Below are 13,750 nucleotides of genomic sequence, written 5' to 3'. Positions count from 1 at the left end.
CTAGATGTACACTTATTAGGGACGGATGGAGTAGAATGCAAAGGCTACTAAATGTTGTTGACAAGTTCCTCGTGTAACAGCTAGCAAAATACTAATACTAAGATTCGGGTCTGTCATTGGAAACCATACAATCATCACTGAGAGACCGTCTATTTTGGCTTGGGCACATCTTCTGGAGCAGCAGTTTCAGCACAGGCATGAGATCGTGGAAGGAACCGTGCAGGAGATTGTCTTAAATCAGAACAATAGCTGAAAACAGAACATCAACATTTACAACAGATAACTAAGGAAAAACAAACACGAAGTGGAGGATGCCAACTACAGCCGCTAACACTTGCCGCACTAGCAAACACACAGCCGCTAACACTTGTGGCAACAACAACAGCAGACAAAACCTCAACACTTGTGGCTGGAGTAAGAGCAGACACAGTCTCTAACACTTGCAGCTACAGCAACAGCAACAGCAAATAAGTTGAATTCTTGTAACATGGGAACACCCCCATCGAGTATTAGTTAGAAACAATCCAAATCAAAATCAGTTCAACTGGCAATAAAACAAAAATCATATCAAACTGACAACAACTATTATAAAGTGGAACCTTTCTGTCTCAAAGACAGAAGTAAAATGTAAATACTTGAACAAATTCAGAAATACATCCAAGTTGTAGACTATAGAGCTGTAAACAGTAGATGGGCGTAGTACTAATGTTGGTCCTTGGACATGATTGAGACAAAAAAAACACAAGCAATCATTTGATGGAACTTTCAAAATGTAGATAGACCACTTTGATCGTGTCTAGAATAGAAATGGAAGTCCCTTTCTCTTCTTCAGAACACCAGTACTTCACATTCCATACAGCAGCCAAAGAACAAAACATTATGATCCCTTTTCAATATATGTCGAGCACCTTCAGGTCAAGGGTACACGTTGTTATCTAGCAAAGAGCAAGAACACGCCAGGATGTAGGGCCGACCATAAGTGCGAAATATTTTCTGAAAGAGCATGCCCAGCTCCGCTGTCTCCATGCATAAAGATAGGAAGCACGATAGACAAAGAACATTGTCAAATGCCAGAAGAGAAGTACACAAAATCCATAAGTAGTATTATTTGAACTAACCCTTCGGAAATTCCATTTTAATCCATGCATACAGTCTCCAAAAAGATGCAGTAAATTAATCCTAGTTTTATAAGACGATGCCCCTTTTTCTAAACTGTGAAGTTCAGCGATGGTGCACAAAATTCTAAAAAAACTGAAAAGACATCGTGGATCACAACACAAATAAAATGGTAAATCATCTGCACTTATATACTTGATTAAATGAGAAAGGCAGCATGACAAACTCGTGCAGAACAAATAATTTTCAATACTGTGGAAGCATGCCTAAAATGGTTAACTGCAATGTGTTGTACACACGGAGATGTACGGGGATCACAATTTAAGATATTAAGGTGAATGAGGGGGGAAACAAAACAAACAATCGAGTATTTAGGTAGGAACAGTAGAAATTAAAATACAAAGAATGAAATCAAAATGACAACTATAACAACTGAAAAGTGGAATCTGTGTCACATAATCAGGATGTAGTACTTGAACGAGTTAAGAAATGTAACCAGTCATAAAGACAGGCGAACTGAAGACAATAAATAGGTGTATTGCCACAACAGCATAGCTCTAAACTTAGCACTAATAGCAGGCCCTTGGGCGTGACTGAGAAAACAATTATCTAATGAAAATAAAAACATGATGACACGCTTAATTAAAACTAGAACATACACTTATCCCAGATTGCTCATGTCTCAAAATAAAAATGGTCCTTTTCTAATTAATCATCTTCAGAACATAAATACTTTTAAATTCCATACACAGCTGCTGAAACAAAACATTGTGACACCTTGCCCACATTTTGTCAAGCACCTTGGAGTCAAGGATGTGCCTTGTTGTCTTCCAAAGATGGAGGCCATGCCATGATGTAGGGGACGACATGGCTGTCAAGCGGCTTCTGAAAGAGCTTGTCCACCTGCACCGTCTCCATGCATAAAGATAGGAACCACGACGGAGAGTCAGCAGAGTTGAACGTTTCACCGGTAGAGAAGTACACGAATCCATTGATGGTATCCACAATATATAGTTCAACATGTTCCATTGTACACTTGATGGACTCAAAAAACGACTCTAACTGAAAACTCTGGTCTAGCATCCATCTCTCGATGCCATCATCATCAGATCTCCAGAACCAGACACGGAGATCAAAGTCAATTGGGCAAACGAGACAAAGCTTCCCATCCTTTGCCTCCCCAACCTGGAATAGGTAATCTTGCCCTTCCAAGCATGGCGGCAGATCCATCTGAAAGAATTGTAGTGTTGCAGTGTTGAGAACGAGCATGTAGGCAGCATTTGTGTGTATCCAGTAGATGAACCCATTCACCATCGTGGCAGTTTTAAGCCAGTACTTGTCCTCGGGATGTGGCGTCACAGGCTCCGACCACGGGAAGATCTGCCACTCCCTGCTTCCTGGCGAGAACACGGCGGCGCGCGCCCGCGACTCGTCGTGGCAAGCAGCGACGACGCGGAACGTCCCGTCGCCCTCTTTGGAGGAGAGGATGTAGCATTCAAGGTAGGTGGCGTCGCCGTGGCTGTCGTCGAAGAGCTGGTTGGGCGGATGGGGGATGAGATCCAGGGCCCGGTTGAGAGGGTTGTAGACGGCGAATTGCTCCGAGCTGAAGTTGTGGAGGAGCACGTAGCCGTCGCGGCAGTCTCTTACGACCCACCCAGGAGAAGCGTCATCTTCGTCGGGGAGGCAGGTGAGGAAGAAATCGGCGCCGCGGACCGCAGCTGTGTGGTCGGAGTCGTAGCGGCGGCGGAGGGGGGCGAAGGTTGGGATGGCGGGGCCGTCGGGGTCGAAGAAGAGGCCGAGGAGAGGGGGTGGGCGGGCGGCGCTGAAGGAGCGGCGGAAGGCTGGGGACGAGCGGACGGCGTGGAGGAAGGTACGGCAGCTGAGGGCAGCACGTACGAGGCTCGGCAGGGAGGGGAGGCGGAGAAAGATCTCGCGGAGGAGATCGTTTCCGAGATCCATTACGGTGGTGGCGGCAGGCGGCGGCGGCGGCGGCGGCGGCGATTGCTGGGAGGCCATGGCCATGGCTGTGTAGGAATGGAGCAAAGGATGGAGAGCCTATCTTTTCCTCCAGGTCAATGTGTACTCGTGCTGCACCTGACGCTTTGGTACTGAGTTTTTCTTTTTAGAATTAGTGGGATAATCCTCACCTAACTCTAAATTTCCACTTATTTCAAAAAAAATATTTCTTACTATAGTATGGAACGAGTTTAATCTCCCGTTTATCCCCACTTTTTTCAAATCTTAGTGTAAATACTCTACTCCTACCTAGTGAATTGAAGATGCGATTTTGTGGTGATTTGGTGACGATAGCGATTTCACCTAATAGTCTAGAGTATTATCTCCACTACTTTTAATAAAAAAATCTAGTACCAAACAAGCCCGAGGAGTTACAGCCCCACATGATGTGTACCTAATGAATTTGATGAATAAATCTGCATCAACTTCACTCCTATACCGACAATCTTCACGACGTCTCGGACTTGATGGTATCCTGTGCTTGCCGATCCTTCAGATCGGGGGGCTTGGTCTTCTCGCCTTTCTTTCGATCTGGTGAAATCTGTTTTTCGACGTGCCATTGGCGTTCGTTGTTATCCACCGCGGCCCTGGGGTCAGGGCTAGTTGGAGCTTAATTGTGACCAAGCCAAGATTGCCTTTAGAGTATTTAATTAATTAATAATCGGATAAGTTGGTTTGAAGCCATCGGATAATACTAATTTATTTCTTGATTTTGCATATCCCCGACTATTTGCTATACCGTATACAGGTGCCATCTCAGATTTGCATATCCTTATTTGTCGGATTTCTTTCAAACAGATATGGATCATCTAGACCGGATTCGGTGCAGAACTTATCCTCTCCGTTTACAATCACACGGAGAAATAATGGAGGTGGTCAAGATCGAAGACCTATCCACATGAAAACAAAGTATTTCAGCTCAATGAAAACAAAGTATTTCAGGTCAATAAGGGTTGTTTACATGTGACCGCCACATTTTTGGAGTGCTACATATTGTCTCATAAAACAAAGTTGAAATCTCATTATTAGTTCAAATTGTTGGATTTCCTGACTTTGAGCTGCAGGTTTGATCCTTAGATCCGCTGAACCTTTGGATTGGAATTGGAAGTGTGAGGCTGGTAACAGAGTGTTGCTCGTTTGGTCTAAACCAGTGTGGGAGTCGATCAACGGAATGCCCATGGCCGTGGGGCTTGAGCCACACTTCCGGACTCTCCTAAGCTAACATCAAATCGGTGTCCTCCAACATCAAAATTGGCACAGTAGTTTAACCTTTAGACTGATGGGCAACACGCTACCATACCTGACGAAGAGCTGAAGACGCATGATCCACAGACAACGGTAATTGTTCCGCTGGAGAAAGCAAAGCCATGAGTCCGAGCAACATCGGCGAAACCGTGGCATCACGGTTTCGCTAACCCTGCACGGAATCGCGCCTTTGACTTCTTTTTATCTCTTCTCTTGTGTTTCGAGCATTCAACTCTATCTCATCTCTCAGCCACCCAATGTCTGTCTACCAAGTTCCATATATGTGCACTATAAATAGTAGTAGCGAGTTTTTGACAGATGACCACGCCCATTCTGTACTGCAAACGTTGTTGTACTACCGAATAAGCAAGCATCATTGCTAGAGATCACAGATCTGGAACGAAATATTTTCCAATAATTGCCTAAGATCTGGGCAATGAGATCAGGAATACATGGCCTCTGCATTCCTGGCTGGAAAATAGACAGTACATAATACTCAGAGTAGTACAAACCACAACTCCTCCTCGTCAAGCCTCGCTGATTACCTCAGCGTAGAGTTGTTATATGCAGTGAGGCGAACATGCAGTTATTCTCACATAGCCTAACAACAGATCAGGTGCAGTGAAATTCGACTGCATGTTTTTCAGCTGACAAAAAGTGCAGCAGAATCCATGCAGAGTGGTAGATGTCTAGATGACCATGAAACTGCACATGGCCGCGCAGATTACAGAACTGACAATCTTATTTATATGACATAGAGAAGTGGTAGATCAGCATGCAGAATAATGAAACCAGGTAAGAACTGGCAATCATCTTTCATATGCCTCAGCTTGGATGCAGTACACTGCAAAGGAAACGATAAAAGGAATCCCAGGTAAGAACCTGGAAATACATGGCTATGAAAGAAACCAAGAGGTTTGCCTCAGATCATCTGTGACACAATGATCAGAACACAAATCACCCCACTGTAATAACAAGGTTTGAAGTCTTCACAGACAATATTCCCAGCATCACCAACAGTTCATTTGCCAAAAAAAGAAAGCATCACCAACAATTCATAATGAAAAAAATAGATAACTGGATGCTCGACGTATTTGAACATCTCTGGCACGCAAATGCAAACAGGTGAAATGCAGTTATTGATGTCTAGTGAGTAGTACATAGCAAGGTACTTCTGACACAAGTATAAACATGATATTTAGATTTTTGTTAAGCATTAGCTGACAAACATTCAAAATGCAGATGTAAAAATATGAATAACCAAAATTTAACAAAAAAGTTTATTTCTAGGCTTGATATATAAGAGTTGTGGTGTATGTCCAGAATCCACATAGATATTTGTTCACTCTCACAATTGAAGAGGCCACCGTGCCAATTGATGTTTCACAATATTTACATCCATTACCTAGTTCACAGGTACTAGGTACAGAAATGGTTACATTCAATATCTTAAGTCACACTGGACAAAATTTTCCGTAGTCCAAAGTCTCCCAAAATTGAATGTTCATTTAGTTACAAGGAATATAAAGAAGAAAATACAGAAACATAAAGGAGCCACAGGAGGGAATATGGCAAATGGTAGGCAATTGATCTACTAGAACAGGGTAAACCTGATGATCCAATGATATGCCAAGTCATCGACTCTGGCTGTTTGAACACATCATGCAGCTGCTGAGAACCTGGCCGTCGCCACCCTCTGCATGCCTTGTAGGTGTCAAAGATGGTTTCGATGGGTATTGTTGACACCATTTGCGATGGTGGCTGCATCTCGTCCAGTGGCTTTTGTGGCAGCAGACTTGCAATGGGGCCTATTACTCCTGTGGCTGCTGTGATGGCAAAGGCAACTGAGACTGCTGTGATCCTTGGATGATTTTCTCAGGGAGTGGGTGCGGATCACCTTGCCACGCCCAAACCACATCCTTAAGTGCAGGCCTCATTTCATCTTTCATCAGTTGTTTATACTCTATAGTGTCTCCATTGGTCTTTTTTAGTTCAACCAAATGCAAAGAAGCCGCAAGCTCAAAAACTTCGGCATCAAACTCAAGAAATCCCTTCATTCCTTCCTTTGGTGCTGCCAATTTCAACACACCGTTTTCTTTCTTCTTAATTTTGAGCTTCAATTGCTTGGCCACTTTATTCAGCTTGGCAAATATGGCCTCTGCTGGCTGCCTGGTGGTAAATCTTTCCAATCTTCGGCCATACTTCTCTTCAAACAAATTGGATAGGTCAAATCCCGTTGAGAGAGAGATGATGTCAAATGCATTCAAGTTTGTGAGGCTTGACGATGCTAGATTGAGCTCTGAAATACTGCATTCTGGCGAGTGGGAGGCTGTGGCTTCACCTTTGTAAACCATGTCTCTTGGTTCTTGTTTGATCTTCAGTGCATTTCCCTCAATGGGTTTTCTGTACCAGGCGCTTCTCTTTATCCTTGAAATAGAAGCCCTAGTACTTGGATCTGGATCAAGAATCTTATATAGTAGATCCTTGAGCTCGATGGAAAAAGGGCGAGGGCATTTATATTCAGCTTTGGAAATCTTCCTATACATCTCTATAAGATTTGTGTCATGGAAAGGAAGAAAACCAGCCACCAAAACAAATAGGATTACTCCACAGGACCATATGTCAGCCTTGGCACCGTCATAGCCTCTCCTGCTAAGCACTTCAGGAGCAACATAAGCTGGAGTTCCACAGGTGGTATGGAGGAGGCCATCTTGTCTCCTGGACTCAGCTAGGGCACTTAGACCAAAATCAGAGACTTTCAGGTTTTCATTATCATCCAGGAGTAGGTTTTCTGGCTTTAAGTCACGATGATAAACACCTCGGCTATGGCAGTAGTCCACGGCGCTGATCAACTGATGGAAGTACCTCCTAGCAGCATCCTCACTTAGCTTCCCCTTGGTTATCTTATTGAAAAGCTCGCCACCTTTAGCATACTCCAAAACAAAGTAAATCTTGCTCTTGCTAGCCATGACCTCAAAGAGCTTCAGGACGTTGGGATGCCTTACCAATCTCATTATCGAAATCTCCCTCTTTATTTGCACCATTAGCCCAACCCTCGAAACCTTGTCCTTATCAATCATCTTTATCGCAACAGCTTGCCCACTCGCAAGATTCCGAGCATAATATACCTTGGCAAAGTTCCCCTGCCCTAAGTGCCTCCCGATTTCATACCGGTCCATCAAAATTGTCCTATCCCCCATTATAGCAAATCCGTATTTAGAAATATGAATGTGGTATACGGTGTGCACTATGCACTACTTTTACAACGGTCTATTTATAGGTCGTGCGTGGCCTACAACCATAAAATCCCTCAGTCTTCACTTGTTCAGTGCTCCAGGGGCCAGAACTAGGACAGATACTGAACCAGTATGGAGCCACCACTCTTATGATGATTCGGTAAGATTGCTTTGGGCGAAGTTTCCCGGTGCTTAATCCGCCTTTTCCAAGATAACTCTTCTCCGGTGTCACCAGCTGAGAACTGCAATGGAGAGAAAAAAGAATCTAATTAGAACAAGAGGACACGCGATACAAATATGGTCAAAATGTAACTCGAATGGAGACGGAGTTGCTAAATTATATAAGCAGAAGTCTATGAGACTGCTAAGAAAAAGCAGGATAATTCTGTCAGGGTCTATTCCTTCGCGATTTGTAAGCCTGCATAGCATCTACAATTACTTGGCCTACTACAATAACGCAAACCTGCCACTATCGGGAGGGGAACTTAATCCTACCAGCTAAAGCGTACTGAACATGTCTCGAATTGGGAGACTACTAGTAATCAGCTTGAGCAGCTAGTGGTAGTACGAAATTGAACACATCTAGTAGAAGATTAACCACACATCAATAAGTCTGATGCTACGGAATTTCGAGCTGCTTCAGCAAAGAATTTAACCAAAATAGAAGGAGAATCCAGCCATGAGCTCCTCCTGGTAGCGGAATAAGAACATCTTACACAAGAAATCCCCTATACCGAGCACCAACCACACCCACACCGATATGGTGATCAAACTAGCCAGCAAAGAGCGCGAGAAAGGCAAGAACTAGGGTCGAGAAGCGGCCGGCGGAGGCGGCAGATCTGCTGTGTAAGCAGCAAGCAGCACCAGACGAAGTTTACCTGGTAGAGGACGGCCGACGCTGTGGATCCCAGATATCGCCGGAAGAGCTGGGCGGCGAATCGAAGAATATAGCAACTTAGATGCTCTGACTTTTCCGACATTACTCATCTTTTTTAATCGAGAGTAGTTCCATTTCCGCGTCTCTTCTCTCCTGCACAATGGCCAGGTGTCTCCAGGTGCGGACGGCAGCTCAGCTGGCCGGTTACCAACTGTCTGTGGGTCCCGCGGCCCACCGGCCTTTCGGAGTCCATTGGGCCGCGGCCCACCGGCCGGACGACGTCTTCCGCGAATTCACCGCGGAGAAGGAATGCGCCGCCGACCGCCGCGCCGCCGCCGGCGAGAAATGGCGGAGAGGTCGATCGCTTCCCTCTCCCCCATTCGACCCAGTAGTCATTTCTTACCGCTGAAATGACTCGAGCAGCAAAGCATCCGGTGATCTGAATCCGAATCTCAGCCACATGAGCGGGCGGCCTCGCCGTCGCCGCGAAGAAATGCTCCGCCTTTCGGAATTGTTTTTGCTCGCGTCACGTGACCGCAGGTCAACTTCTCCTATCTTCCTCCAGCTGCCGCGACACGCCGACCCTCCGTGATAGTGCCGTCACGCCAAACTTGCGAGTAGGAGTATCCGGGACTTTCCATAAAAAACGCGGTACGATTTTGACTCCTCTAGAATCTACTATTCCTACTAGGAGTGCTAGCCGACCGACACAGAGGGGTGAGTGCTCAGAGAACGAACCTACCCAACCATCCTCCAAAACTCCGCCGCCCAAGATCTTCTTCCTCCGTAGTCCGCTCAGGCCGTGAGGGCGAAGCCCGGCGGAAGATGGCGGCTTTCTGGAGGGGAGACTGAATTAGGAAGCCATGAGGAGGCCGCTGGGGTTCCTGGTGCTGTTCTTGGCGGCGGCGGCGGCGGTGACGGTGCTGGTCGGGCCGTCGAGAGAGGGAGGGGTGCATTTCTTGTGGGGCTGGAGATGGCCTTATTCTTCCTCCTCCTCCACTCCTCCGGCTAAAATGGTTTTGGATGGGGATCTTGTAAGATGCCAATGAACTCTCTTTTTTCTTTGTTCATGTTTTTTTTTTAAATTGAACACCACAGTTATCTGTCGTTTGTTTGTTAAATAAAGTTTCCCATCAAGCATTCTAGCATGGTCAATGGATTAGTTGGTTTTTAGTTTATTTCCTCGATTCGCACCAGGGATCTTCCAAAAACTTTGGGCATGAGTTCCTTTTGTCTTGTGCTAAAAAAAGGAGCTTTATGCTTTTTTTTTGCTTATTGAATATATTAAGCACTGGTGTCGCGCTTTATTTCTGAACCTTGAGTCAATTAGGAGTCAGCACTGCCTATTAAATCTATTTCTTGTATGAGAAAATTCTGAGCCATGTTTCTCAACCTTGAGTCTGTTAAGAGCCGGCACTACCTATTAGCACCTTGGAGAAATTGCTTACACTGTTCAGCATGCTTACTTTTCTAGGCATCAGCTTATGATGTTTCATGGATGGATGCAGGTGGACAAAGTATGCTCACTTTGCCTACAAGACATTGTTGGCGCAGAGGAGATATTAGGCATTGGACAATCATCATCTGCTTCGGATGGATTGTCGAGTCGCGCGACGGAGAATGAAGTGAAGACAGTGTTGCTTCTGGAACTTCTAGCACTTCTTCCACCTCACAAGTCTTCGTTCGCTCATGACTGTATCCGCGCGAATTATCCTGGCTTGGGCATTGGGCAGCAGTTTAGCGTTGGATTAAGAAACTATGCTGAGAACCAGCAGTCGTTGCTTGGTTCAAACTTCTATCCAAGGCGGAATTTGGCTGGTCGGCGGATTAGATTTGCTCCTTCCATGTCCCCGGATTTTGCGACAGCCGCGTCATTTGGAGGCGAAGCTCAGCTTTCTCTTGCCGTGTCAGAACCACCAGTTACACCTCCCAACAAGCATCTCCATGATAAAGCTGGACAGAAGCATCGGGGAGTGCCTCCTCCAGCTTCAACTTCGGAGAAGCGACACAAATATATAAAATTAGTCTTGACTGTTGTGCTGCCGACGGCGGCATTTTCGTTCATTGCTGCATTTCTGATTTTCTACTGCTGTGGATGCAACAAGAGCAAGGTTTCTGTCGGTGAGCCGCGAGATGATCACCCTCTTCTTCACATGCAGTTAGCTAATACGCCTGGTACGTAAGGCTATATCCCCATATATCAATCAACCTATAATGGATTGTTCTTGGCGTGGTACAGTATTTAATATAGCATCAATTTTATGCAGGTTCGTCACCCAACGTTCGTGTTCCCACCATCCCACCTCACAAGGATGATCAAGGGGCCAGACCTTCTAAAGCTGGAGTCAGCCTGAGTCAGTGCTTTTCATGCTGTTTCAAAACCTCCACTGATGCAACAATACCTGCACAAGGTACTGGAGGAACACAGAATAATAATGCCACAAGTGGTGCTCCTGAACCAATGCCTCCACCCCCGCCCCCGCCTCCACCTCCACCGCCACCTCCTCCTATCAAGAAGTCTGGTCCTCCCCCACCTGGACCTCCCAAAGGTTCATTAGCAAGATTTCCTCAGCTGTCACCTGTTGAGTCAAGTCATTCTGAAGGATCATCTACAAGCGACAAGGCCAGTGAATCATCTGAAGCTGAAGTGAATGCTCCAAGAACCAAACTTCGGCCTTTCTATTGGGACAAAGTTCGTGCTAATCCTAACCAGTCAATGGCCTGGCATGACATCAAATTTGGTTCTTTTCAGTAAGTTGTCACACTAACATTTGGTTCTTAGTCCATTTGTCTGCATTACGCTTGTTTCTGACAAAAGCATGTTGCAGTGTGAATGAGGATATGATAGAAGCATTGTTTGGTTATGGTGCTGGCAACAGAAGCAACGCCAAGGACAAGGAACTTGCCATGCCAGACCCTTCACCTCAACATGTTTCTCTTCTTGATTTTAAGAAATCATGCAACCTGGCAGTCGTTTTTAAGGCAATGAATGTCAGGGTAGAGGACATTCAAAATGCTCTCATTGAAGGTAGTTGCTATTCATTTTTAAGGGACTATTGTTCACTGGCCATGTAGCCTGGTTATTCATATGCAATTTCTTGCACAGATAAAGCCACATTTTCTGACATTTTTCTGCTGTCTCATTCTGTTCTGAAGGAAATGAACTGCCTAGACTACTTCTTGAGACAATCTTGAGAATGAAACCAACTGATGAGGAGGAGCAGAAACTCAGGCTTTATGACGGGGACTACTCGCAACTAGGTCTTGCAGAACAAGTGATGAAGGCCTTGACTGAGATTCCTTTTGCTTACAAGAGGATCAGTGCTTTACTTTTTATGACCTCTTTGCAAGAAGATGCTTCAAGTCTCAGGGATTCATTCCTGCAACTGGAGGTAAGCCAACTGAAAACAGTTGACTTCTGTATTAAATCTACAAAGTACTGCAACCTTTGCTAAAACTATAATCCTTCTGGTGTCAGGCTGCTTGTGGGGAACTGAAACACCGCCTCTTTCTGAAGCTACTAGAAGCTGTTCTCAAAACTGGAAACCGTTTGAATGATGGGACCTTCCATGGTGGTGCTAATGCATTCAAGCTTGACACCCTTCTGAAGTTATCAGATGTCAAGGGTGCAGATGGAAAGACTACATTGCTTCACTTTGTTGTCCAAGAGATTATTCGATCCGAAGGTATCCGTGAAGCAAGGTTGGCCATGGAAAGTGGAAGAACTCCACCTTCAGGAGACGATTCTAATGGATCTATCCAGGAAGATGACGAGTATTACTCCAACCTCGGCCTTAAGATTGTATCAGGGCTTAGCAGTGAGTTGGTTAACGCCAAGAACATAGCTGCACTGGATGCTGATGCTTTGTCTACCAGTGTGTTGAACCTCAGGAATGAGTTGCTGAAAGCAAAAGAGTTCCTGAACTCAGACATGGCAACAATAGAAGAGAAGAGTGGGTTCCACCACTCATTGGTAAGTTTCGTGGAACACGCAGAAAATGAAACCAACTTTCTGTTCAAAGAAGAGAAGAGACTGAGATCATTAGTGAAGAAAACAATTCGGTATTTCCATGGAAACGATGTGAAAGACGATGGATTTGGCCTCTTTGTCATTGTAAGAGATTTCTTGGTGATGCTAGATAAGGCTTGCAAGGAAGTTGGGGCATCACAGAAGAAGGCGGCAAGTAAATCTCTGAGCAGTAACAGTTGCAACCCAGCATCCCAGGTAAATCCCCAGGAGAAACAGTTTCCTCCAGTTTTGGATCATCGGTCAGATAGTTCGGACTCGAATGATTAACTTCGGGATATAGCATTAGATGTACTTTTTAGGCGATTTCTTTTCCCCGAGACCATGCAAAGTATCCATTTGCAGAGGCATTACTGTATACATACACATGCCACATACACATGGCATAGCACATGGTTTCAGAGGCATTATTGTATACACACATACCACATACACATATATATTACATGGTTATATTATCACATCTCTACAGTCGGATGAAATTCATGCACTCATTTCTTTTTTTACTTCAGATCTGTCCTTAATAACACGAGGTTCAGTTTTTACAGCATAATTGGGCTACTGATCAGTTTGCAATATCTGCTTGTGTAGGCACACTAAAGTCTCGTTTATTAGCAAAAAATGCAAAAAGCATTAGCTGATATCCTAGCACTAATTTATGAGTTTATAACCTGGAAATGCAGAAAGTTGTCATCTTTTTTTTTTGTTCTCGGTGCTCAGCCCCATGTATTCAACAGGGTACCATGATTTTTGTTGTTGATCTGGAACATATCTATTGCATTATCAAACTGAAGCAGCAAAATCGCTATGGCAAATCATCTAGCTAGACAAGCCTGGGGTTATTACCACTAGCTCATATCGCTGCCAGCGTATGTGCAACTTTATTACAATCACGATGCTTAAAAGAAAAACTAACTTCAGAACAACCTAACCGGAGAAACGATCTAATATCGCGGTAAATCACACCTTAAGGTGCCAGGTCAAACTCCACGTATTGACAGACTTGATCAGATTAGCCGAATCAGCTTCAATGATTACCCCTGTCATACCCCAGCTAGCAGCCAATTGAACTGCCTGACTACCTGCTTCAGCTTCCACTCGCCGCGATCATCCGACAAGCTCCTGCCCCTCTAACTTCTCCATTCTCATCACTCACAAGTCACAACAAAACCCCATCCTCCATTTCTCGTTTCAGATATATAATACTCCGTACCAATCACAAATGATCTTCAA

The 13,750-nt window shown here is 44.8% G+C and overlaps 3 protein-coding genes across 3 annotated transcripts; 1 reads left to right on the top strand and 2 right to left on the bottom strand.

Moving 5' to 3' along the window:
- Window positions 1–583: 583 nt before the first annotated feature.
- On the bottom strand, window positions 584–3,132 carry LOC124685889. The gene is made up of 2 exons (XM_047219914.1): window positions 1,894–3,132; window positions 584–1,020 (listed from the first exon to the last, which is right to left on the bottom strand). Exon 1 carries the CDS (start codon window positions 3,130–3,132, stop codon window positions 1,924–1,926), a length of 1,209 nt encoding a protein of 402 aa, XP_047075870.1. The 3' UTR covers window positions 584–1,020; window positions 1,894–1,923.
- A 2,881-nt stretch (window positions 3,133–6,013) lies between these two features.
- LOC124691220 (CBL-interacting protein kinase 26-like) lies at window positions 6,014–7,808 on the bottom strand. Its single transcript, XM_047224489.1, has one exon. It carries the CDS (start codon window positions 7,575–7,577, stop codon window positions 6,189–6,191), a length of 1,389 nt encoding a protein of 462 aa, XP_047080445.1. The 5' UTR covers window positions 7,578–7,808; the 3' UTR covers window positions 6,014–6,188.
- A 1,545-nt stretch (window positions 7,809–9,353) lies between these two features.
- Window positions 9,354–12,967, top strand: LOC124689148 (formin-like protein 10). Its single transcript, XM_047222727.1, has 6 exons — window positions 9,354–9,524; window positions 9,999–10,665; window positions 10,758–11,241; window positions 11,319–11,518; window positions 11,647–11,882; window positions 11,969–12,967. Exons 1-6 carry the CDS (start codon window positions 9,354–9,356, stop codon window positions 12,785–12,787), a joined length of 2,577 nt encoding a protein of 858 aa, XP_047078683.1. The 3' UTR covers window positions 12,788–12,967.
- The last annotated feature ends 783 nt before the right edge of the window (window positions 12,968–13,750 follow it).

This window comes from Lolium rigidum, chromosome 2 (assembly GCF_022539505.1).
Source record: "Lolium rigidum isolate FL_2022 chromosome 2, APGP_CSIRO_Lrig_0.1, whole genome shotgun sequence".
Taxonomy (NCBI): Eukaryota; Viridiplantae; Streptophyta; class Magnoliopsida; order Poales; family Poaceae; genus Lolium; species Lolium rigidum.
This window is presented reverse-complemented; position numbering and strand designations above follow the sequence as displayed.

Coding starts and splice junctions, on each gene's coding strand:
- LOC124685889 (XM_047219914.1), bottom strand. CDS start 3,132: ATGGCCTCCCAGCAATCGCCGCCGCCGCCGCCGCCGCCGCCTGCCGCC.
- LOC124691220 (XM_047224489.1), bottom strand. CDS start 7,577: ATGGGGGATAGGACAATTTTGATGGACCGGTATGAAATCGGGAGGCAC.
- LOC124689148 (XM_047222727.1), top strand. CDS start 9,354: ATGAGGAGGCCGCTGGGGTTCCTGGTGCTGTTCTTGGCGGCGGCGGCG. Junction 10,666..10,757: donor GCAGTTAGCTAATACGCCTG/GTACGTAAGGCT, acceptor AATTTTATGCAG/GTTCGTCACCCAACGTTCGT. Junction 11,242..11,318: donor ATCAAATTTGGTTCTTTTCA/GTAAGTTGTCAC, acceptor AGCATGTTGCAG/TGTGAATGAGGATATGATAG.